Source organism: Triturus cristatus, chromosome 5_2, assembly GCF_964204655.1.
Source record: "Triturus cristatus chromosome 5_2, aTriCri1.1, whole genome shotgun sequence".
In the NCBI taxonomy this organism is placed as follows: domain Eukaryota; kingdom Metazoa; phylum Chordata; class Amphibia; order Caudata; family Salamandridae; genus Triturus; species Triturus cristatus.
The window spans coordinates 472491757-472515708 of record NC_140588.1 but is presented as its reverse complement, the minus strand read 5'-3'; the positions used below and the strand labels follow the sequence as shown (position 1 = coordinate 472515708).

Below are 23952 nucleotides of genomic sequence, written 5' to 3'. Positions count from 1 at the left end.
AACGACACGTGCAGGTTAAACGTTGACGATTCTTTTAAGTTCGAACAGTGCCTTCCAAATGCAAGTAGCAGGTGTGGTTGAGCTGAGCAAATTTTATCCTATGATATGTACTCCACATTGAAACTGCTTTTTCTTAACCAATCACAAAGATGCTTTTCCACAAAACTAATGTGCACCCTACTTTTAAAAAAGAATGCTTTTCATGATATCTTCAGAGATAAGTTATAGATAGGAATTAGCATTTAAAAAACCTTTGAAATTCACTGAAAAAACCATAGGTTTCATGCACGTTATAGTTAGGAATTGGCATTTAAAAAACCTTTGAAATTCACTGAAAAAAAACAAAGGTTTCAGGGGCGTTATAGTTAGGAATTGGCATTTAAAAAACCTTAGAAATTCACTGAAAAAAACATAGGTTTCAGGGGTGTTATAGTTAGCTGGACATTTCCCTCGGACAAAACCCTAGAAATTCCCCTGTTATAGTTAGTTCAGCTAACTATAACTCGCGCCCCCGCAATGCACTGCTGATGACGTCACATACTACATCACTCATGACATGGTCAGTGACATCACTGATGACATCACTGATGACATCTCAAATGACATCACTGATGACATCACTGATGATGTCATCCATGTGATAATTAGTGCATCTTCTCAGACCCTAATATAACCTTTGATACACCGCCTCAAAATTTCAGACGGACATTTTGACAACCATAGATACTCCAATACCAATAACTACTCACCCACTCATTGACTTTTAAGTCTACTTACATCTCCACTCACTCACCTGTACAGTCACTCATACTTACAGTCATTCTGTGCATTTATACACCTATATAGACACTCACACACCGCCAATCATCCATTGAGGTACTGACACATCTAGTCAGTCATGCAAATAATTAATCACAGTAAAATTTACTCACCTATACAGTTAAAAACACTCAAGTTCACTTACTCATAAAAATACTAACAAATTCTGTGTCTCCCTGCAGAAAAACAAACAGCACATGACACAGATATGTACAGTCACTGGGAATGGGGTGTCTCGGACATGACCGTGTACAGGAAGTGCAGTAAGTGTGTCTCTTGCAGTCAAACAAATACACATTGCAGCAGCACGGCAGGACCCAGACCCCCTTATGTTGGCAGCGAAAAGCCAGATTCCTGGCAACATTCTACTGGAAGAGAGTTTATATCTCTGTAAAGGGAGGAGAGCTTGGGCTAGAGGTGCAGCTGTTTGGTTACCTGTGACTAGGTGACTGGATACAGTATCCTTCAGGATGGGTGGGAGCTTTGGATGAGGAGAGCTGATTTCAGTATCTGAGGCATCATCTTAAGTTCAAATATTTAACACAATTTTTTATGGAAATGAATTATGTATCACAATGTATGCCACAGTAATTGGTCGCTACTAGACTGTGAAATAAGGATAAATGTGAAATAAGGATAATTTGACCTATTATAAGACTTTGTAGATAATAATGCTGATCGGATGCTTATGTATTCCTGTATTTGTAATCCTTTTACCTCTTTTTGTCCGAAATAAAGACAAGACCAGGAAACTGTAGATTGCTGTCTTAATGCATGGGCACGCTGGACAGCTGTTCGAGGGCCTCACGAGCATAGGGGCCCCATGCAGACCAGAATTTAACACACATTTTCTGTTAAACATGTTTATTTCTGTGAGTGGTTGTGTAGGCAGGGCCCAGTGCACTGCTTTGCCCAGAGATCTATAATGCTGTTAAGACGGCCCTGATCACAGCCCAATATCTCAAGTAAAATGAAGGCTCGGTACAGTCTCATTTAATGCTGTTAGAGGCTTTTAAAACTGTCCATAGGTAAGCATTGGCCAATAATTCTAACCAGAGCGTCAAAATGTCTCCACTAGAACGTTATGATTTTAATATCAGTTTTCAAACAGTCTGAAGTTACATTCTTCTTGGTTAACAAAGAGGGCTATCGGAGGCTTGCTCCATATGGCAAACCATTGATGCACTTTTGCTCCATAAAATTCCCACTGAAGGTACATTCCTAGGTCAATGCTTCAGGCACTTGTTAGGTTGCTCACTAAACCTGGTAAGTGTTCCAAAATCGGATGAATGATGTGAAAAATACACAATACTTAAGCTTTGATGAAGGGCCTGAGTGACCTCGTCCTACCCTGATTTTAAATCTAACATAGAATGAGTGTTTTCACTTTTAGGCCCTAGATGTTTGGTACAAATGGTTGTAGTACCAGTTACCTACTCTTGAGCTCTAAAATAGTTATAGCGAGATTTCTCTATTCCTGTGTCTGGTGGCTTTTGGTAGTCAGCTCACACATATGTAGTTCTCTCTTAAAAAAACAGAAGCATCTGTGATTATTGCTATGTAAAGGTCCCTCAATCCATAGATGTTTCTTCCAGATTTAGATATATGTTTTTGACTAACCGTAAAAATATTCACACACTTGCTCACACTCTCAATTCCAAATGTTCTTGGAAGAATTGCATTTTAAACCAGGAGTGAGGAATTGATTGGATAGATGATGCATAATGGTCATTTACGAGCAGGGGAAAGAAATGGCTGAGAGTAATGGTGTTTTATCTGCTTAAGACCTTTTATTCATTCAGTAAAGTTTGCAAGCTTCGATCTGATGGGTGGACATGCACATTCCTTGAATTGCAATATGTGACTATCAATATATATTTTCATATTTATTCAAACAATATTTCTTAAAGTTAACTAACATGCTCTGTGTATTCGAAAGAGCTAAAATTACTAACGATGCCAAAATTGTTCCTCTAAGAGACAGATCGTGCTAGTAAGGAAAAACCCAATCAACTACTAGTAGGGGAAGACACTTTGAGCAAATGTTCAAGTGGATTGGCAGCATTTTTATTGGATAATGTGTTCGAGCATTAGGCAACAGAGGCGGTTTATGTGGTTTTTGTAAATTGGAATGTGAATTTCTCTGTCATCTAGATCTACGACTGCTAAGAATAATCTCTCTTGTTGAGGAACAGAAGAGCTAGAATTGGCCTTCAGCCGACAGGTATCAGCCTTCTTTTTTAAAGTCCCTGCATATTTTCTATAGCAACTTTGAAGGTATACTTCTTTATGAATTTCAGTGTGTGGCCTGTGTTTACAATGCTGTGCTCAGATGTGTCTGATGCAATATTGTCCTGTTTCTGTTGGTGACTGGACAATCATTCTCCCACCTGGGCATCAAGGGAAGGAGGAGCTCTAATCCTTGGGTAAAACGTGTTCCTGAGTTTATACATTTGGTTGAAACCAGGTTTTTATAATGTCGTCTGAAGGCAGTCGGGCCTTATTTTTTGTGGTCTGATTGCATTTCAACGTCTCACCACAACCACCCTCAATGTTAAGCCATGACTACAAGTGCACCGGTAACTTTCATCAATGAGTGTGTAGCAGAGACTTTCAATCGAAGTTGTGCGGTTTGCAACCATACACAGAAAAGACAAGGTTTTGCAGTATCTCTAACTAGCTGCTGACAGTACAAAGTCAGATTTAGTTTGTTCTGTACACGTTTTGGGGGAATATCTTTAAGTATTCCATTATTTCTTATACCATCTGGTGATGCTAATAGAGAGTATTTCATCATAATGTCCTCTTCTTATAGGTTCCTAAAATATAGCATTTTGATCACTGTAATATGGGACTTGTTTATGTATCAAACAGAAAATATTATTATACCCTTGCTTAGTTTCCAGTTTGACCATCATGGATGCCTTATTGATCATGGTATTTAGTGATCTTATTTCATCTCGGGTGAGTCCTGCACAAAACATTTAGATGAACCATAGTTCAGTATAATATAATTGTTCCAATTCTCATGATGTCCCATTCTCTATTAGACTTTCCCTCTCTGCCAACTGAATCCTCTTTAATTCCTTATCCTCATTAATTATGCTACAAAGAGGAGTTAGCACATTACGTAGTAGCTTTAGAGGCACTGTAGAGTCACAAGGTCATGGCGCATCTGGTCAAGAATCTGACTCGTCAGATATAGGATCAATTTTTGATGGTGTAGCCAAGCCCTCATCCGGGTTCCCAAAACGAATTATCAAATTCCCCATTGTCAACAATGACTGAATAAAATCTATGAGACTAAGTTTGGAAGAAATTTAAATTAGATAAAAAAATTCCTAAATGGAAAAAATCTGTACAAAGTTAAGGCTTTTGACTTTATGGGAGCATGATTTACCAAACGGGCACTTGGGTTAAGCACAAAGGAAACGTCTCAAGTTGATCTTGATCAAGTGGACAGAAAGTGCTCTATTTTACTTCCAAATATGAATGGTCTTATATATCTCAGCAAAAAACTAGATGGGCCTGCACACCTCTTCTGAGAGTTTTTTTAAAACTCTGCCTGTTAAAGAATGTGAATGAATAATATATCCAAGTAAAGCGTGCGATCACGTGATAGGGTGTAGCCCGAACCCCAGTGCAATCAAACAAAAAACTGGAGGTCTGGAAAGATCCAAACCTTACGTGATGCACAGCTCAGGACCTTGAGGTCTCAAACGTTTTAAACACGATTAACTCAAATACAACAATCTGTATAAACAAGATGAATTACAACACCATGTTGTAGCATTTAAAAAAGTAAGACTTGTATTTAACACAAATGTAAATGATAATATATAAACATCATTCCATCCTCATGAATTGGCAAAATCATATCATAGGAAGTACTGCATTGAATAATATGAGAGGATGTAAATCCAATTTTACAACTTAAATCCAATCTAAAAGCATCCCTATGCATTTCGGGTTAATCTGAACCCTTCTTTAGGGGATTGGTGTCATAGACGAGGAGTTGATTTTGTATAAATCCACCGTTTGGAACTGAACAAAGTTGAGAATAAACCATAAGATCTCTTGTGTAGTACATTGCAATGAACTGAATTAGGATTTGCACTCAAGCTGCGGAATTAGTGCCCTAGATCCCGTGCATCAGTGAGAATGTGTGAAACTATCCTCTGTGCGGCTAAATCTGCCTAACCACAATTATACTAATGGAAAAAACACGAACGTGAGGGTGAAACGAAGAAGGAGTGAAACGAAGCTGAGGAAACGAAGTGCCTGAAAAGGTGTGTAGTGTACAGACGTGAAAGGCTAAAAAGCTGTAAACACCTAACCCAGGTAAATGAACAAAATGAAACACTCATGTAGAGAAATTATGAATGTAGTAAAGAGCAAACTGTATAGAGTCTCTCCGCTTACCCGACTCAAAAAACGGCATTTAACCCGAGTATTCTATAAAACACAAATCAAGAAACCTATCATTATCCCGCCTTAATTATCTGAAAAAATGGTTAAAACAGTCCCGGTGTTAGAAGTACAACCGGACACCCGTGAACTCAATGTCAGAGCTTACCCGATGTAAAAGGTATGCAGTATCTTTTCTGGAAAAATCAAAACACGTATAGTGGAACACAAAAGTACTATACGGAACAAAAACCCAAAGTCATGTTTAGCAGTACAATGGGTACACAACTCACACACAATACCCCAACTGTGGTTTACTATTTTAGAAAAAATAGAGGCAATCCCAGGTATAGATCTACAGACTGTGTTAGCTCGTAAAGAGACTTTTTGGATTAAACATTTAGGTACAGTGATCCCTGGGGGTCTGAACGATCATTATGAACTTTTATGCTTCTTGTAATTCATGTCACAGGTTTCATGACAAATACATGTTTCTTTATTCAGGTTTGTTGGCCCCTGGAATCTACTATTATCATGTACGCTCTTTTGTACGATATAATTTATAATGCATTATACATGTATCTTCACTGTCTTGTTTGTACACATTTACTATCTTGGTTCTCAGTTCTTTTACATGTACAGGATTTGCACTCATTGTCTGTTGCGTTTATTTCTTTCACACTTTTTTCTATCTCACCACACTGGTAGATTTCTAGGACTCTCTTGAGATCTACTACATTTTGTTATATTCTTCCATATCGAAATGAGTACTTTTCCAGTACCCGATTCAAGACATTTGTAGCTGGCTTCAACATCACGCTAATAAGGGAGAACTACCTTTTGTCCTCCCGTATTGTTGACGTCGCGCTCAATAAAGCTTTTGCTTTAGTTTTTTGGTTCACCCGCGCCTTTCAGACTGTCTCTTTAAATACGCAGCGTATACGTATACGTTGACACGCACGCAGTCGGTGGCAACATCGAACACGAAAGTTTGACTCCATTAACAACTGAGGTGAGCGCGTACGTAATTGTGTACTTTTTCTTTTACTTTTTTCACTTTACTTCTGTTTCGTACTAAGACAGATCCAGTAATGATCTTGTTTACCCTTCCAGCCTACCTGGATTTCGATAGAGATACTGCATACTTTTTACATCGGGTAAGCTCTGACATCGAGTTCACGGGTGTCCGGTTGTACTTCTAATACGGGACTGTTCTAACCGTCTTTTTCAGATAATTAAGGCGGGATAATGATAGGTTTCTCGATTTGTGTTAAATGCCGTTTTTTGGAGTCGGGTAAGTGGAGAGACTCTATACAGTTTGCTCTTTACTACATTCATAATTTCTCTACATGAGTCTTTAATTTTGTTCATTTACCTGGGTTAGGTGTTTACAGCTTTTTAGCCTTTCACGTCTGTACACTACACACCTTTTCAGGCACTTTGTTTCCTCAGCTTCGTTACACTCCTTCTTCGTTTCACCCTCACGTTCGTGTTTTTTCCATTAGTATAACTGTGGTTAGGCAGATTTAGCCGCACAGAGCATAGTTTCACACATTCTCACTGATGCACGGGATCTGGGGCACTAATTCCGCAGCTTGAGTGCAAATCCTAATTCAGTTCATTGCAATGTACTACACAAGAGTTCTTATGGTTTATTCTCAACTTTGTTTCAGTTCCAAACGGTGGATTTATACAAAATCAACTCCTCGTCTATGACACCATTTCCCTGAAGAAGGGTTCAGATTAACCCAAAATGCATAGGGATGCTTTTAGATTGGAGTGTATGTTGTAAAATTGGATTTACATCCTCTCATATTATTCAATGCATGTACTTCCTATGATATGATTTTGCCAATTCATGAGGATGGAATGATGTTTATATATTATCATTTACATTTGTGTTAAATACAAGTCTTACTTTTTCAAATGCTACAACATGGTGTTGTAATTCATCTTGTTTATACAGATTGTTGTATTTGAGTTAATCGTGTTTAAAACGTTTGAGACCTCAAGGTCCTGAGCTGTGCATCACGTGTGGTTTGGATCTTTCCAGACCTCCAGTTTTTTGTTCTTATATATCTCAGGCCATGGCTGTTTACCTGGCCCGGCCCATTGGCCTACATAGCAAAAACAATGGGGAGATGTTCTGCTTGATGTGTTACGCATAACAGAAAATATTTCTGTGGAGAGTTGGGGCATTCCCGATTCGCCCAGGAAGCTATTATGAGTTCCATCACTGGGAAACATAACAATATATTGCTACCTTTGGCTACAGGTTGGTGAAAATATTTTGGTTTGTTCTCCAGAAAGGTCATGTGCAAGGTACTACAACAAAACTGGACCAATCAGACTCCCTGTTTGCCACCGTCAAAGACCACCTAGGAAACTTCGGTCTACATTCTCTGCCTGCAGTTTGTTTGCTCGGAAGACAAGCACAGGCTTAACACTGAGGGAAGATTAGAAGTAGGCAGCCAATATTATCTGAGCCTTCGCTTATTTTTAACAGATGCCAAAAGTGCTTGAGGGCCAGCCTCTTCTGGTGAACAGCAGCATTCGATCTACAAGGGATGCTGTATATATAATTCTTTTACTTCATAACCAATACAGTTGCAGTCATTTGTTGCTTTGCAGTTTCCATACAGAACCTAACAGTATGATAACACGTTCGAAGAAGGGCTAGGCTTTGCCGCCTCAGGAAGTGAGTAAAGTTCAAGGAAACAGCTAAAAAGTAGGCAGATGCTATCTGTGGATAGTAGGTGTGAAACATATGTTAAAGGCTGCACAAGTTCCAGTAAGACTCCATGGAGGAAACATTGGAAAATGATCTCTGAAGGGTTGCACTTGGGCCTATCCATCTCATTGACAAGTTAATGGACAGAAACAATGGGGTGGATGGGCTACAGGACCAAAAGTGGTATTGATGCACCATTTTTTAGATCGAGCATTCCCAGAACTATTTAAAGTTTGTGTATATCTGAAATCTGCAATGCTAGATGTAATATTTTACAATTATATTACCCCAGAATTGACTTGTAGTAAAACATGTAAGGGGCTATATCTTGGTTTTTTCATGTCAACCACTGGTACAGCATTGTTTTCCTTATAAGATCGCTTCCGGACCATCACTATATACATTTTGCAATTTACATAACAAAGCACAAATAAAAGCCCATAAAAAACGCTAGCAGTTCAGAAAAGCATAAGGACTGTACCCAGGCAATGTTAAAATAATTTCTTCGACTCCATTTTTGGGCATCTCATTTATTAAAGGCACAAGAATAGAAGGTTATCACAGAGAAGCAATACTGGACTAAAACAATAACAAAAAGGCACTCTTCCGTGGTAAAAAATCAATCATTAGAACCTCGATATGTCATAGCTCCACGTTTCACAGGGATACTGATAATTGTTAGCTGCATGACACATTTGATATATGTCCATCTGCTGAAGATGTACGTGGCAGGGTTTTTTGTTAGGGGACTGCACATATATTGATTTCACATTTATTAAATGTGTCTATTGCGCTCCACTTTATTCTTCTGATAAACTAATAAATAATTGAGCATCAATGAATTCCATAATGTGCAAAATATATTCGTTATGGATATGCGTCTTTATGTCTGTGTCTGAAGTTGGAAATTAACAACGCGCAGAAATCCTGCGCGCAAAATCCAATTTTGTAGATTTATTATAGCACAGCATAACACCACTGTCCTTCAGGAACAGCAAACCAGTGGCTGAAGTACCACTGGCATCATGGCAAAAATAATGAAAGTGATATGCTCTGCTCTTACCATCACTGTTGTTAATCAGCCTAATAGCAGTAACAATATTGACAGTCTTGTAATTACTTTCCCTACGGCATTTAGGTGCAAAATATATTTGTTTTTTATTATAAGAACTGAAATTGGGCGAGTTTCCTGAATGACTGAGCACAGTGTTTTTTTCTGCTTCAGCTCCTCACTGCGAATAGAAGTTTCTTCCCGCGTGGTGGACAGTTAGGTATACATTGCTTAAAATTCCCATGTAGCCAGTGTTACACATAGAATGTACCTTGCCATCCTCAGAGCAGATCCCAACATGTTCTCCGTCTTCATCCAAGCTGATATGATTTATCTTCACCTGACTCTGCAAAAAAAAAAAAAAAAAAAAAACCAGACACATTTGTAAATTTTTCCTCGAATAACCCCTGAAAGGTTATGGGAACATTTAAGAAAAAATAAACACAATTTAATTATGACCCTATATATATCAGAATAACTCGCGCTTTTTAACGAAACTGCATACAACTTTCCAAAAGCTTTAGTCAGACGCATTACACATTGACTCGATTATGGGAACGTTATAAAGGGATTTAACCCATGTTAATTTCCGCAGACAAAAACGGTGGCATCTACAGCGAAAACTGCTGGACAGATTTCCACTAGACGATGACGAGGTGAAGTGATCTGTTATAACTGACGATCGTTTATGTGGTTTGTGAAAATCCATACTCAGTAGTTGTCAAGGTAGATAAAACAAATAGAGGCATCTTGTCAGCCCGAGTAACCATCTTGGATTAGCAAAACCCAGCAATGAAATTTGTAAACTTGTAAAAAAAAAAAAAAACAAGTTTGATTAAACAAACGACATTTGTTGCCTTGAGTGGGATTAGTAGATTCTAAAGGGACCACAGCTCATCAAAATGTGATTGGATGGAAATAAATGTAATGTTTTATTGCAGGTGTCACCACACACAGCAAGTGATCTACAAATTGTCATGGATCCTGCCTGTGAACAGGGACGTTTTAAGAATTTTGGGGGCCCGGGGCCAAATGTATTTTGGGGGCCCATGTTCGGAGCAGCTTTGATTTTATGATCCAGTTTCATCTCTTTCATTCCGTCTTTGTTCAAATTCTAAATGTGCGTACATCTGATATTCAGGGCTAGTGATGTGTGTTTTCAGTATTGTCACACAGCAGCACCTCACTAATGTTACTGCAAATAATCTGTCACACACTCCCATTTCACCTTCTCATATGTGAGGGCCTGTACTGATCTAAAAGAAACTTTTATATGGATGTTGCATGAAAATAAATAATAGAAAAATGCTATTTACAACAATCTGTTTAAAAATGGTTCAAGGTCAACAGGGCAAGACTCTGTGCAGAACAGAGCTGGCTCTATCGGGGCCCCCTGAAAGGCTGGGGCCCTGGGCCAGAGCCCACTTTGTCCATGCCTTAAAACGTCTCTGCCTGTGAAAGACATTGGGGAGAGTATAAGAGAGCAGGGAAAGACTTTCCAGGGTGGAGGGATCCCACACGGTTGGATACTTTTCCTCAACAAAGACAACAGTAATCATTTTCACCGTGGAATCCGCAACTCTGCCTGCAGCTTAGCTGTTCCACAGAGCCACCATTTTGTGCTTGTGCACTCCATGTACTCAAATCAGAAAGGTGGAGTCCAAGATGATGGCTGCGAATCCATTTGACCATTCTGGATTTGCAGATCGTAAAAAAATAAAAAAATACACAAAGCACATTTGCACAGCTCAAGGCTGAGCGCAGTGATTTTTGTAAGCACATGGGTTTGGCCCAGGTCCCTCACCCATACCCGGCTGCATATACCATACCATACCATACCATACCAAACAATTTATAGAGCGCTCGGCTACCACCAATAGCGGTGTCCCGGCGCTAAATGGTCAGATAGGGGGAAGAGCAACAGGCTAGGGCAAGTCAAACAGCCATGTTTTCATTGCCTTCCTAAAAGTAGATTCCGATTCTGCTTTGAGCACGTGATTAGGCATAGCATTCCAAAGAGCGCTGTTCTTACTGCAAAGGCTCACCCGCCAATCCTGGCTTTAGAAAAGCGAGGAGTGTGGAGAAGCATCTGAGAGTTAGATCGCAGGGTCCTGTTCTGATGGTATTTCTGAAGTCTCTGTTTCAGGTATCCTGGACCTCTATCTCTTGTGGCTCTAAAGGCAAGAGACAGTGCCTTAAATTCGATTCTCCTGTTCACTGGGAGTCAGTGAAGGCTATGCAAATGAGGGGTAATGTGATGTCAGAGGGGCACATTTCTGATGAACCTTGCTGTGGCGTTCTGGACTGTCTGCAGCCTATGGGTAAGATAAGCAGGGAGACCCAGGTACAAGCTGTTAGCATAGTCCAGCTGAGATGTAATAAGGGCATTGACTATTGTGGCCCGACAGTCCATCGGCAGCAGATGGAGACATCTTCGCAGGGTTTTGAGTTTCCAAAAACATGCTCTGGAAACCTGACCGATCTGGGTCTAGGCCGACAATTTGGAATCAAATTTGAAGCCTAAATTTCTAACTGAGGTGACAGGGGTGGGAGGGGGATTCCGCTGCATTGGCCACCAGAGATCAGCCAGTAAGGGTGAAAGTTGATTAAAGAACATCACCTCTGTTTTGTCAGCATTTAATTTCAGGCAATTGTCCGTCATCCAGGAGGCGATCTTGGTTAGGCAATGCCTGAAGCTGTCAAACGCAGACTTTGCAGTGTCTCTAAATGAAAACACAAGCTGTGCATCATCAGTGTATGATATTCTTCTCACTCCACAGTGTTCCACTACGCAGAATGAGGCTTAATGCCGAAGCCTGAGGTACTCCACATACCATGGAACAGGAGGGGGAGAAATGGGGGGGCAGAAAGACCTGCTGAGACCGCTTATCCAGAAATGAGTGGAACCAATTTAAGATGGTCCCCGAGATACCCAGCCTTACCAGTCGGTCTAAAAGAATCGAGTGAGAGACCGTATCGAATGCTGCGGACAAGTCCAACAGCACAAGCATGGCACAGCTACCATGGTCTAGGGATTCTCGGATGGTTTCCGCCACCTCCAGCAGAGCAGCCTCAGTACTATAGCCCATCCTAAAGCCCGAATGGGAGTCACAAAGAAGGTTGTTGGACTCCAAGTAATTGGAGAGCTGTCTCTGAACTTTCTTCTCCAGTATTTCTGCAGGAGTGGGCAGGAGCGAAACGTGCATAGGTTTCTTAAGTATACCAGAATCTGCGTCTTCCTTTTTAAGAGATGCATTCCAGATAACATTTAGGTTGGGATTAAAAAAAGGAGCCAGCAGATAAAAAAATCTAGCTGGACAAGGATCAAGAGGCGAACCTGACTTGGTTCTCACTAGGTCTAGCAGGGACAAAGTCGGACAAAAAGGCCGAAATTCAGGCCAGTGACAAGGAGAACCAGGAGCCAGAGAGGTGGTTGAACAATCCTCTGACACTGAGAAGGCAGAATATATAGATTGTACCTTATCCTGGAAAAAATTTGACAGATCTCTACATAAATCAGCTGATGGCATAATCGTACTCATGGTAGCTTGAGGTTTCATGAAAACTTGCAAGATCTTAAATACTTCCTTGGATGAATTGTCCGACTCTTTAATTTGGTTGGCTAGGAAATTCCTAATAGCTAGACGTTTGAGGGCATGACATTTTTTTAGTGCAGTTTTGTACATACTCTTCGCATCCAGATTATAAGCTTTTCGCCAGATGTCCTCCAACTTTTTACAGGCGCTTTTCTCTAAGCGGAGCTCTGAGGAGAACCAGGGAGCGGAAGGTTTTTTCCTAGTCAGTTTTACCATTTTCATGGGAGCAATAAAATCAAGGGAGGATGTAACCCACTCATTAAAAGTGGTTGCATCCATGCTGGGATCACCTGTCAACAGAAGTGGGGTATTATGCAGGACGGGACCCACGGACTCGGGGGAAACCCTTTTCCAGTTTCTCTTCTTCACAAACTCGGGTCTCGAGCTATGTTTCCCACCACTTCTTAACAGACTAAACGGAACCAGCCAGTGGTCTGATCACGTTAATGGCAAGGGAGCCTTAACCTTGATTGTGGGATCGTTTGAAAAAATAAGGTCCAAAATGTGACGCGCACGATGTGTGGGGGCCGTGTCCAGCTGAGTCAAATGTAGTCCCCCCAACATCTCAGCCACTTGGAGTGCACGGCACGTTATACCCTTCAAAGGAGCTTGCCGCAGGACATGGCCAAAAGCCATGATCTGTGTTCGACCCCCAATGCAGATGGCATAATGGAAAAGGAAATGGGTCATGTTCACATGGGGCCTGAGCACCCATGGTCATCCATAGTGGGATGTCCACAAGGGGGGAGTGAGTGCAATGCTTGATCAATGGTCATAAGGCTAACTGCTAATTACAGCACCTAAAAGAAGGCCAGATACTGCAGTTTAATCCCCGTACCAGAGAACGCATGGTAGGTACAGGGCTGGCTGAAGGATAGGGCTTGTTTTCAACCCTCATTGTACATAGCCATGGCCAAATGTTATGTGCAGCGGTTATGTGCATACAGGGGCTGGACGTTTTGCCAGGCCGGCTCTCAAACCTCACTGAAGGGCAGGTGCAGTGGGTATGTCCATCACTTAATCATCCTGTGCATGTCTGGGCAACAGCCTATCTTGTGGCCAGGCACTGAACTCAATGACTGTTGCAGTGCTCTATGTCCTGCGCTCAAGCCCGTGAGCATGACTCTTGGGAGTGGTTTATATGGAAACAAAAGCTGCGTGCATGTCAAAGGCTAAGCAAAATGGGTTATAACCTGTACGCCACCAAAGTTGCATATGGCCATGTTTGAGGAAACAGGGGTGTGATCAGGGTCTTGCTCTCAATCCCCAACTGGACATAACCCAAAGTAGTTCGTAGTGGGTAATATAGGTGCATGGTGCAGGTGACACAAACCCTAGTACTTGGTCATTGTCATCTGCACGCATCATTGGGTTGTATTCAGTGACGTGGAGATACAGATTATGGCCTTCAACTAGTTCTCGCTCCTTTTCTCATGCCTCACATATTAACCAATAACCATGTGCAACTGCCCCAGAACTTTTAAATCACAAACAGGTTCAGTGAGGCCAAAGGTCTTGCAAAGCCTCTTTCAGAGTCATGAGGGCTGGGTGTTAGTGACCATATACCCTTTTCCCTCTCAGTATGATCTAAATTAAGAGCACAATGGGCTCTGTTGTCTCACAATTTGGGGGTTGTCATGCAGGTGGTTTCGCCCTACTGATCCAGCTCCTTGGAGGCACAGATTGTAGTTTTTCATCATTTCTTTTAATTTTGTCTTGTGCAAACAGCATTTTATATTATTTTTGTTTATATTGCTGTTATTGATGTGATCAGAGTGTAATGAATCACAGAGATTTCATTAATGATGCCATCAGTGCTGTTAAGTGAGTGGTCAGGAGCAGCACATGGTAATGGATTTAGTTATCCTTCTCGCAAATTACTAGAACCGATTTATCTCAGTGTTTGTTAGGTTTTGCAGTGAACCTATTTTAGAGAAATTCTGAATTTGATTCAGGGAATTTATCATCAATCTGAACAGAGAACCGAAATGCGCCTAAGAAGGCTTTTTCACTTTTCAGTGAGTACTTCTATGAATGTACATACATATTTAAAATGAGAGCTAGTTATCATTTGCAACTGTTTCAATAGTTGTAACTAAAACTTGTGTTGAATCAGCTCAGAACTTGCATTACCTACCTCTTAATTTCTTCTAAAGAAGAATTCACAGTCTAGCCAAAAAGTGTGTGTAGATATGTGCATGGTGGGGAGGGTGGGGGGGATAAGGGGGAGAGCTGGAGGGGGGGGGGGAGCGATGGAGGCTCCAAAATAGATATTCTCTCATTACAAGCATAGAAAGAATTGCTCAAGCTCCCAGCAGGAAGTGTTTCACAAGCTATTTTGCAGGAAAAAAGAAAGTACTTGTGCCATCTTGAAATCGCTTATTGATTTGGTGTTAATTTGCTCAGCACTGTTTGTCAAATGTTCAGGCATTGAATCTGGAATGAACAGGTGTAAAAACCACACATGTTGTACCATTTGGTCTTAAAACCAATTTGCGAACTGTATTTTCGAAAACATTTGAACCTGATTGCCCAAGAACTTTGAGCAAATCTCACAACAACGATGCCGGATGATCGGAAATCCTTTAGTGGCAGAGAAGATTATCAGCTGCTTTCTCATTGCAGCTAAGACCCCTACAATGATCTGGTACAGAGCCTTGTAGTTTATACGTCAAATGCTTCATTTATTAATTGACATTATGATTTGGAGCTCTTATTTTCTTCTTAGCAAAACAAATAATCATTACCTTATATATGTGTTGACTACAGGCAATTAAATGAGATACATATACTGTTGATAAGTGTCCGAATTCAGCAAGCCCAAGGATCCAAATTAATCCTTAATTGGATATATGAGGAGCCTAAACTTTTAGAGGGTCCAACAAGGAGGCAAAGGGAAAATGCCAATTTGTACCTGAGATGGGCATTACTCGTCACTCATAATGAACTTTGGACTATGCAACTGCCTTCCATCCCTTGTACAATAAGGTGATTAAATCTGAATCCAATCAACACATCATTCTGAACTTTTCAAAATCCAGAGGTTTGCTTTGTTCTTGAAGGTTGAGAAAGACTACAACTGTCCTTACATGGTAAACCAAGGGAAGCCTGAAGGAGCCACAAAGTGGTTGGAATTGTTATAATTTCTATTGGTGATTTATCAAGGCTTATTTCATGCTCACTGCCCCATAACTACTCTTGAGAAAAGAAACAGACTATTTCTAGGATTAAACTAGTAAATGAGGATTTCAGAATACACTACTATAGTGATCTGGGTAAGTGGGTAACAGATACACCATGGTGAACAGAACCGAAACAGCTCTAAAAAAAACCTGCCTGCATGAAATACAAACCTGATAATGAAATATTTAAATCCATTCTTTTCCTAAAAAAACGTGCACTGTATTACATAAGCCTTCTGACATACAGGTCAGGACAAAACATATGTAGACTGATCAATTGGAAAATACATATAAAACAACTAACTTAAATGAATTGATATACTGATTATTGTTGTTGTTGTTCACCTAAAAAAACAATGCAGAGTGCTACACCTCACATTTCTAACACTACTCAGGGGCTGTATTATACATTGTGCCCGGTGGTAGCAACAAGAGGGTGCACCTGCTTTGTGCGACCCCGGGGCACAATGATATTACAGAGGGGGCCGGAGTCGCTTGTCCATCCCCTTCTGTAATACAGATAGTGCTGGTGCACATTTTGCATCAGCACTACAATAAGAGAGCCTCGTGCAAATAAGGGAATCTGTTTGCCTGTGTGCCAGCGCCATATTATAAACCCAGGCGCAGAGGAACGCATGGCTTTAGGAGGCACACTGAAAGTGCTTCAAGAAGGTGGCACACTTTCAGAGTGCCTCCTAAAGGCAGCTCTTTGGAGGTGAGAAAGGGGGTCCTATGGCCCCACCAGACATTCCTTTAAAGGCAGGTGCAGTCACTCACTGCACCCGCATGCAATGGGATTGCTCTCTCCTCTTGAAAGTGCAGGCAGGTTGCCACCTGCACTGTAAAACACAGAGAAGCTTTAAAACACTGCTCCGTATTTCACTTGAATGCACTGCCCCAAGGGCAGCGCAAGTTTGTGACCGCCCTGAGGACAGCACATTCTTTCTAAGACGGCACACTGTCCCCGTTTGCACTTGGTGCACTTTTTAAAAGGCGCACCATGGCACAGGGAAAGTGTGCTGTATTCATAATACGGCCCCTGGTGTTTAATTTACTAACTTCTTTTAACCATGCGGAAGCCTGATGCCTTTAATTATTGATGTAGGTGCAATTCTGGGCTATCCTCTCTAAAGAGATCCATCTGGTTGCCTTTCATTTTTGGTAAAACACTCTTTCCAGCTTTAACTATAATGTCCTTGAAAAGGAGCTCCAAGCCATTACCATTCCCAGTGATTACCAATTATCAGAACTGATGTAATTAAAAACCACCAGGGATGCAAATCAACATCAGCTATGCTGGGTGCACTTTTAAACACAAATCTTCATCATAGACCTATACCGACCAGGAAACCACAAAGCAAAGACGAATTTAGGCCCTGATTTCCATCTTGGCAGATGGGTTACTCCGTCCCAACAGTGACAGATATCCCGTCCACCGAAATATAAATCCCAATATGTTGTAAGGGATTTATATTTCGGCAGACGGGATATGTCACCGTTGTGATGAAGTAACCCGTCCGCCAAGATCTAAATCAGGCTCTTAGACATTTAAGTAGACAATAAGCCCAAAATAAAGAAGAAAATGTTGCAGTACCATTTATGCTTCTCAGTTGTATCCTTGCAGTCCCATCAGTAACTGTGCTAAACTAACTTTGCCAACAAATGAAGTGAGCAGTTTCTGTAAAAAAAACTTATAAGGTGAAGGATATGCCTAGGATTCTGTTTAAACATGCAATGATTTGACACCCTGCCACAGAATTTTAAAAGTAACTCACTGAAATAGTGTCCCAATAGCAAAATTGTCAACCGATACACCGAGTGAAAGACCAATGAATTGTTAACTTGTTTGGTCGAATTAGAGGATTTATCAAAGGTTGTGACTAATTCCTACTCACTTAACTGATTGTCAAGGTTTGTACCAGGGTTTGTCTTTTCATGTCAAACAATTCTTCCTCTACTTGTGCAACTGCTGCCTTTGTTATCACAGCCAACAGTTCATCCCCAGCCAGGTCATCTGCTAGAGTCACTCCTTGACATCTGATTCCTCTGGTCACTTTGCTGTCTGAAGACTGGCTTCCACCAAAAATGGTGAGTATGTCTGCACACCCTTTTCAAAGACAGTGTATTTTTGTTACGCTGTTGTTATCACATCCAAAGCCAAGCAAAACCGTTCCCACTTTGTGGAGATGCCAACTTGCCATGGGTCTTCAGAATGCACATTAATTCATCAAAATACCTGGGGAAGTAGCATCACATGCCCTTTGACCTTCACTTTCACTCACACACGCTTCCATATATATACACCCACACTCACTTATTTTTTTTTATTTATTTATTTATTTGGCGATTTTTAGAGCGCGCAAATACCCAAGGGTGTCTCGGCGCTGTGGTTGCGGAACTCTCAGGAGGAAGGGAGGATTAGGCAGGGAACAACCATGTCTTTAGTTTTTTTCTAAAGTTGAGAAGGGTCGGAGCACACTTGATGTATAGAGGAAGTGTATTCCATAGTATGGCTGTAGCCACGGAGAAGCGTTTGTCACCCCAATTGGCCCTTCTTGTACGGGGGACCATGAGTAGATGCGCAGAGGATGAGCGCAAGGCTCTTGTGTGTTTAAGCGGTCGAAAGGCTCTTCTTAGGAATAGCGGTCCGTGATCGTGAATAGCCTTATATGCTATGCATAAAGCTTTGAATTTGATACGGCTCCTCACCGGTAGCCAATGTAGCTGTCGGATGTAGGGTGAGACAGATGCAAATTTAGGGATGGACAGCAGAGTCCTAGCTGCTGCATTCTGCACTGTTTGCAGTTTATTGAGGACCTTCTGTTGTGCATTGAGTAGCAATGCATTGCAGTAGTCAGTTTTGGAGAATACTAATGTACTGACCAGGGTTTTGCCTGCATGTGGAGGAAGGTATGGAATTAATTTTTTTATCCTTTTTAGTATGTAAAAGGAAGAGGAAACCACTGAATTGGCATGTTGCTGGAATGACAGCTTGTTATCGAAGATAACACCCAGGTTGCGTACCTTCGTTACAGGTTCTGGGGGTTGTCCCATCTGGTGGGGCCACCATTGTGGGGACCAGGTGGGTTGAAGCCTCCCGAATGTCATCACTTCTGTCTTATCGGAATTGAGTTTAAGACAGTTGGATGACATCCAGGAGCTTATTGCCTTCATTCCCGTTTGGAAATTGGCTGCCACTGAGATTCCATCATTGTATATCGACAGCACCAGTTGGGTGTCGTCTGCGTAGGTAGTGAGGGAGATTCCGCAGGATTTTATGACCCTCGCCAGGTCCGACACATAGATGTTGAATAGTGTCGGACTTAGCGAGGATCCCTGCGGTACTCCACATGGCAGGGAGAAGGTCTGGGATGTGAAATTGCCTAGTTTCACAGTTTGCGGACGGTTTGACAGAAATGAGGCCAGGAGGTTTTTTGCTTTGTCTGTAACTCCTATGGCCTCGACACGGTCGATCAAGGTGGCATGGTCGACCGTGTCGAAGGCCACAGATAGGTCCAAGAGTATCAGGACTGCGGCTCCTCCGTTATCCATCGTGTATCTAATCTCATCTGCTGCTTTTAGCAGTGCCGTCTCTGTTCCGTGGCCCTGTCGAAACCCAAATTGGGTGTCATCCAGTAGATTGTTGTGGTGAATATAGTTTGACAGCTGGATATTCATGATCTTTTCAAAGATCTTTGCGGGGAATGGGAGGCAGGCGATGGGCCTGTAGCTAGCAGGAAGGAAAGGATCTAGGCTGGGTTTTTTGAGTAGTGGTTTAATTATTGCTTTTTTCCATACCGGGGGGTAAACACCAGATGCAAACATTGCATTGCAGATGGTGGTTAGAGGTGGAGCAATAACTTCCGGGATGAGGTTGAGGATGCTAGGGGGGCAAGGATCTAGAGGTGAACCAGATTTGGTTCGAGCGATCAGGGGTTGGATGAATTCACAGGTGGTAGGTTCGAAAGCTGCGAATGTGGGGCCAGTATCAACGCTAGAGTCAGAGGGAATGGGCGCAACGTCGGGTGTGAACGTATTGAAGATGGTTCTGACCTTGTCCTCGAAGAAGTTGGCTAATGCATCAGAAAGGGCTTGAGATCCTTCTGACTGAGGAGCAGGTGGGTTAGACAGGTATGTTACTACTTGGAATAGTTTCCCTGAGGAGTTTTTAGCCTGATTAATTTGGTTAGTGTAATACGTGGTTTTCTCTGTTTTTATGAGTTTTTTATAGTTGGAGAGAGCGCTTTTGTAAATGATTTTGTCAGGCGTATTGAAGTTACGGCGCCACTGTCGTTCAAGGTTTCTGCAGTGCTGGCGCTGAAGTCTAAGCGACTCGGAGAACCAAGGGGCTGAAGGGAGTTTTCTACTCCGATGGGCGGTTTTGGACGGTGCTAATTTGTTGCAAGCTTCGATCAGATTCTCCTTGTAGGTATCTGAGGCTGCTATGGGATCATGCGCGTTAGGTAATGGACTGTCCTGTATCATCTGAGTGAGATGTTCAAGATTTAAGTTTTTCCAGTCTCTGAATTTGGTGGGAGGGGGAAGAGACAAGCGAGGGGAAGTGGGTTTGGTGGGAATAGAGAAGCATATTGCAGAATGATCTGTCCAGATTAAAGGAATGATCTCGGTGATGGAGATTTCAGGGTTGTTGGTGAATAATCCATCCAACGTATGTCCTGCTTTGTGCGTGGGTTTTTTAACAATTTGTGTAAGACCGGCTGTCTCTAAATCTCCCAGTAGCGTTATGGTGTCTGGGTCTTCTAAAACTTCGAGGTGAAAATTGAAATCACCTAAGATGGTAAACTGTGGTGATCCAATTGATGTCTCGATTATTTGATCCAAGCGTGCTAGGAATTTGGCTCTGGATCCTGGGGGGCGGTAGATCAACATACCTTTGAATGTTGCTTTACTGGATAGGCCTATCGAGAATAGGAGGGCCTCGCATTCAGGGTAGGTTGTGTCTGCTGTAGTTATTTTGAGGTGGTTTTTGTAAATAATCGCTACTCCTCCACCCTTCCTTATCGGTCTGTCTAACTTACACACACAGTAATTGTTAGGTGTGGCATCTCTGAAGTCCGGGCCAGAGGCCTCGTCTCCCCATGTCTCGGTGATAAATAAAATATCTATCTGTTGCGAGTCTATGAAATCGGCGATTTCAAATTTGTGTTTCGGCAGGGATCTTACATTTATAAGTGCTGTTCTCACTAGTGGGGGAGGTGTAGGGAGAGGAGTAGATGGAATAACGATACAAGTGGGACACTTGAGTGGTCCGATCCTAGGATTGTTATAGTTGAAGTTGGGTAAGGAGTGAGGAGACCTTATTGTTTGGTTAATGATGAGGAGTTGTTCCGAGGTGTAGGTTATTGGTACGGAGCTGGAGGCGGGATGGGGGGGTGGTGGATCAGAGGGGGTGGCCCTTTGCCCGGTCTCGGCGCGGAAGAGCGCAGACGAGCTTGCCTTATGCGCGCCTTCGGCGCGCAACCGGCGCGCCCGCTGCGCTCGTCCGCTGCGCTTCCGATATTGACACATGGTTTATAGTGGCGACTGATGACATGGGAGGGGGCGTGGCCAGCAATGGGAGGGCGTGGCAGAAGTCTCCCTCGGGGTGCCAATGGCGCCCAGAAAGCAGCGTTAGGGGGACAGGCAGTGTCAGCTAGTGATCAGCTGCACGGCGCGATCAGGGTGAGTGCCAGAAAGAACAATGTGCAAATCAGCAGTTTTAAAAACACAATACACAAGTTTTAAAAATATTTAGCTTAGATACAGACTCCCGGCTTCCGCCTCAGGAGTAACGCAGCCTTACACAATCTCTCACCTAAACACGCTCTCATCCACAAGCAAGCACACAAAATACATTTAAAAGCATTTCTTACTTACTTCAGCTGGTTGGGGGGGTCATATTTCGGCTATTTGAACTCCATTTCTATTACACTAATAGTGACAAATATAATATGTATATTATTCCCAATTAGTGTAATAAATTAATTGACAGAATACAAAGAGAGCCTGGCACCAACTGATGTCCATAAGGACGAGCTGCCACTGTCCATGGTCTTCGGATATGATCATCTCCACTCCACACTAGGGAATCACCAAACTGCAGCCTAGAGCATAGCAAGCAAGTGCAAAACTAAAAGGAACAGACCCAATGAAACTACTGGCAGATAGCATCAATCTTCTTTTTTCTTTCGAAGTGGAGGAGCCACACTTATTCTTGAGCGGTCATCTTTCCCGTAAGAGAAAGGATATTATTATAGGTAATATTAAAGCTTTCCTTCATATGATCCTTGAAACCTTTTTACTGGCATGAGCAGCAAGGCTCGGAGGCACCCACAATGATGATGAATAAAAGCTAGTGAAATGGCTGATATCATCGGTTCTCTGGGGAGTGGATAGACAATAATCTCTGTATGGGCGTAGCAAGAGATTTACTATCTGTACCCTTTAGCCTAATACTTCCACCACTTCTGTCTTGCCCTCCCACATCCACAACACTGTGCCTGTTCCATTCGTCCACTCACAGGTACGCAGTGAAAATTGCTTTCAGCCCATTTTGGACTCAGTAAAGCTTTCAGATGCCAGACTATAAACTAGTTCTCATATACTTCTAAGAGCTCTTACTGGACACCCTTCTTCAGTGTTCTTCATACTAACTTTTATAAGAAAATTGAAAGCAATGTTTAAAAAACGAACCATTTGGCTAGTACCTGCACTCATGGGCAAAAAATAAGCATTGTCATGTTTGATTAAATTAATGATCCCTTATACTGGACATGAGATGATATTCAGAGCAGACTGGCCAATCAAGCCTGGGCAATTCCCATTGATGAGGGAAGACCTGAAGACTTGTTTCAAGTCTCAACCCGGCCTCTGGGTGTTTGTGACCTCACACCATTGGGCTGTTGAAAAATGTATGGGCACCCTACCACTCCCAATAGTGACAGATCAATGCATGTTTGATAGGTGCTTTTCATCTTTTTAATTCATCCATTACGAGCAATGACACAACATTACATCCTAAGTGTGAGTCTTGCATAGACTTCAATCCAAGAGCAACAAGCATTTGCAATGCAATAGGTCTCGTAGTTATACAAGTTTGAGCTATTGGCATTGTAAATGACAGTGCCTTTTATTTATGTTTTTAAAAAACCAAAACATAAATAAAACACGTTGTCATTTACAATGCCAATAGCTCAAACTCCTATAAATGCGAGACCTATTGCATTGCAAATGCTTGTTTTGCTTTATAGTTGAGGCTTAGCTGTGCATTGGGCACTGCGATGTTCTGGACGCTTTTAGAATACAGAGAAGAGAGCAGAGGGCGCCCAATGTAAGACACATCTAGGGACATCCTGTAAACGCTTTCATCCTCCCTAACACCAACCAGCTACCTCTTCCAACACATACTTCTTACGGAAAAGAAGCATGCCCTCCAGCATTTGTTTACTGCCTGATAACCAAGTGTTTGCCATTTGTTAGTAATGAATTAACAGTCGCTGAGCACAGCACGACACGACACCAACAGAGCCCTCCGGGCCAACGTCCTCTAGCGGCAAATGCATACTCCTGTACGAAAGTACCAGCATCCGTTCGTCACTACCTATATTAGTGATCAAAGCACTATTTCTAAACTTACAGCTATTTATATTTCCTTTTATTTCCAGCTCTACTTATAATACCATCTGAATATATCTCTTATGTGATGTTGTGTTAGGCTAGGCCATATTATGTTGTGTTAGGCTAGTCTATATTATGTTGTATTAGGCTAGGCTACGTTATGTTGTGTTAGGCTGGCTATATTATGGTAGGCTGGGCTACGTTATGTTGTGTTAGGCTGGCTATATTATGTTGTGTTAGGCTAGGCTACGTTATGTTGTGTTAGGCTAGGCTTTATTATGTTGTTAGGCTAGGCTATATTATGGTAGGCTGGGCTACGTTATGTTGTGTTAGGCTAGGCTTTATTATGTTGTTTGGCTAGGCTATATTATGGTAGGCTGGGCTACGTTATGTTGTGTTAGGCTAGGCTATATTATGTTTTGTTAGGCTAGGCTACATTATGTTGTGTTAGGATAGGCTATATTATGTTGTGTTAGGCTAGTCTATATTATGTTGTATTAGGATAGGCTACGTTATGTTGTGTTAGGCTAGGCTACGTTATGTTGTGTT

General features: G+C 41.9%; 1 protein-coding gene across 1 annotated transcript in view; it reads right to left on the bottom strand.

Moving 5' to 3' along the window:
- Positions 1-23952, bottom strand: part of VPS41 (VPS41 subunit of HOPS complex) — an 828363-nt gene that overhangs the window by 467298 nt on the left and 337113 nt on the right. The window contains exon 5 of the mRNA XM_085607440.1: positions 9280-9354. Coding sequence (XP_085463566.1) covers positions 9280-9354 — 75 coding nt within the window. The remainder of the gene's footprint in view (positions 1-9279; positions 9355-23952) is intronic.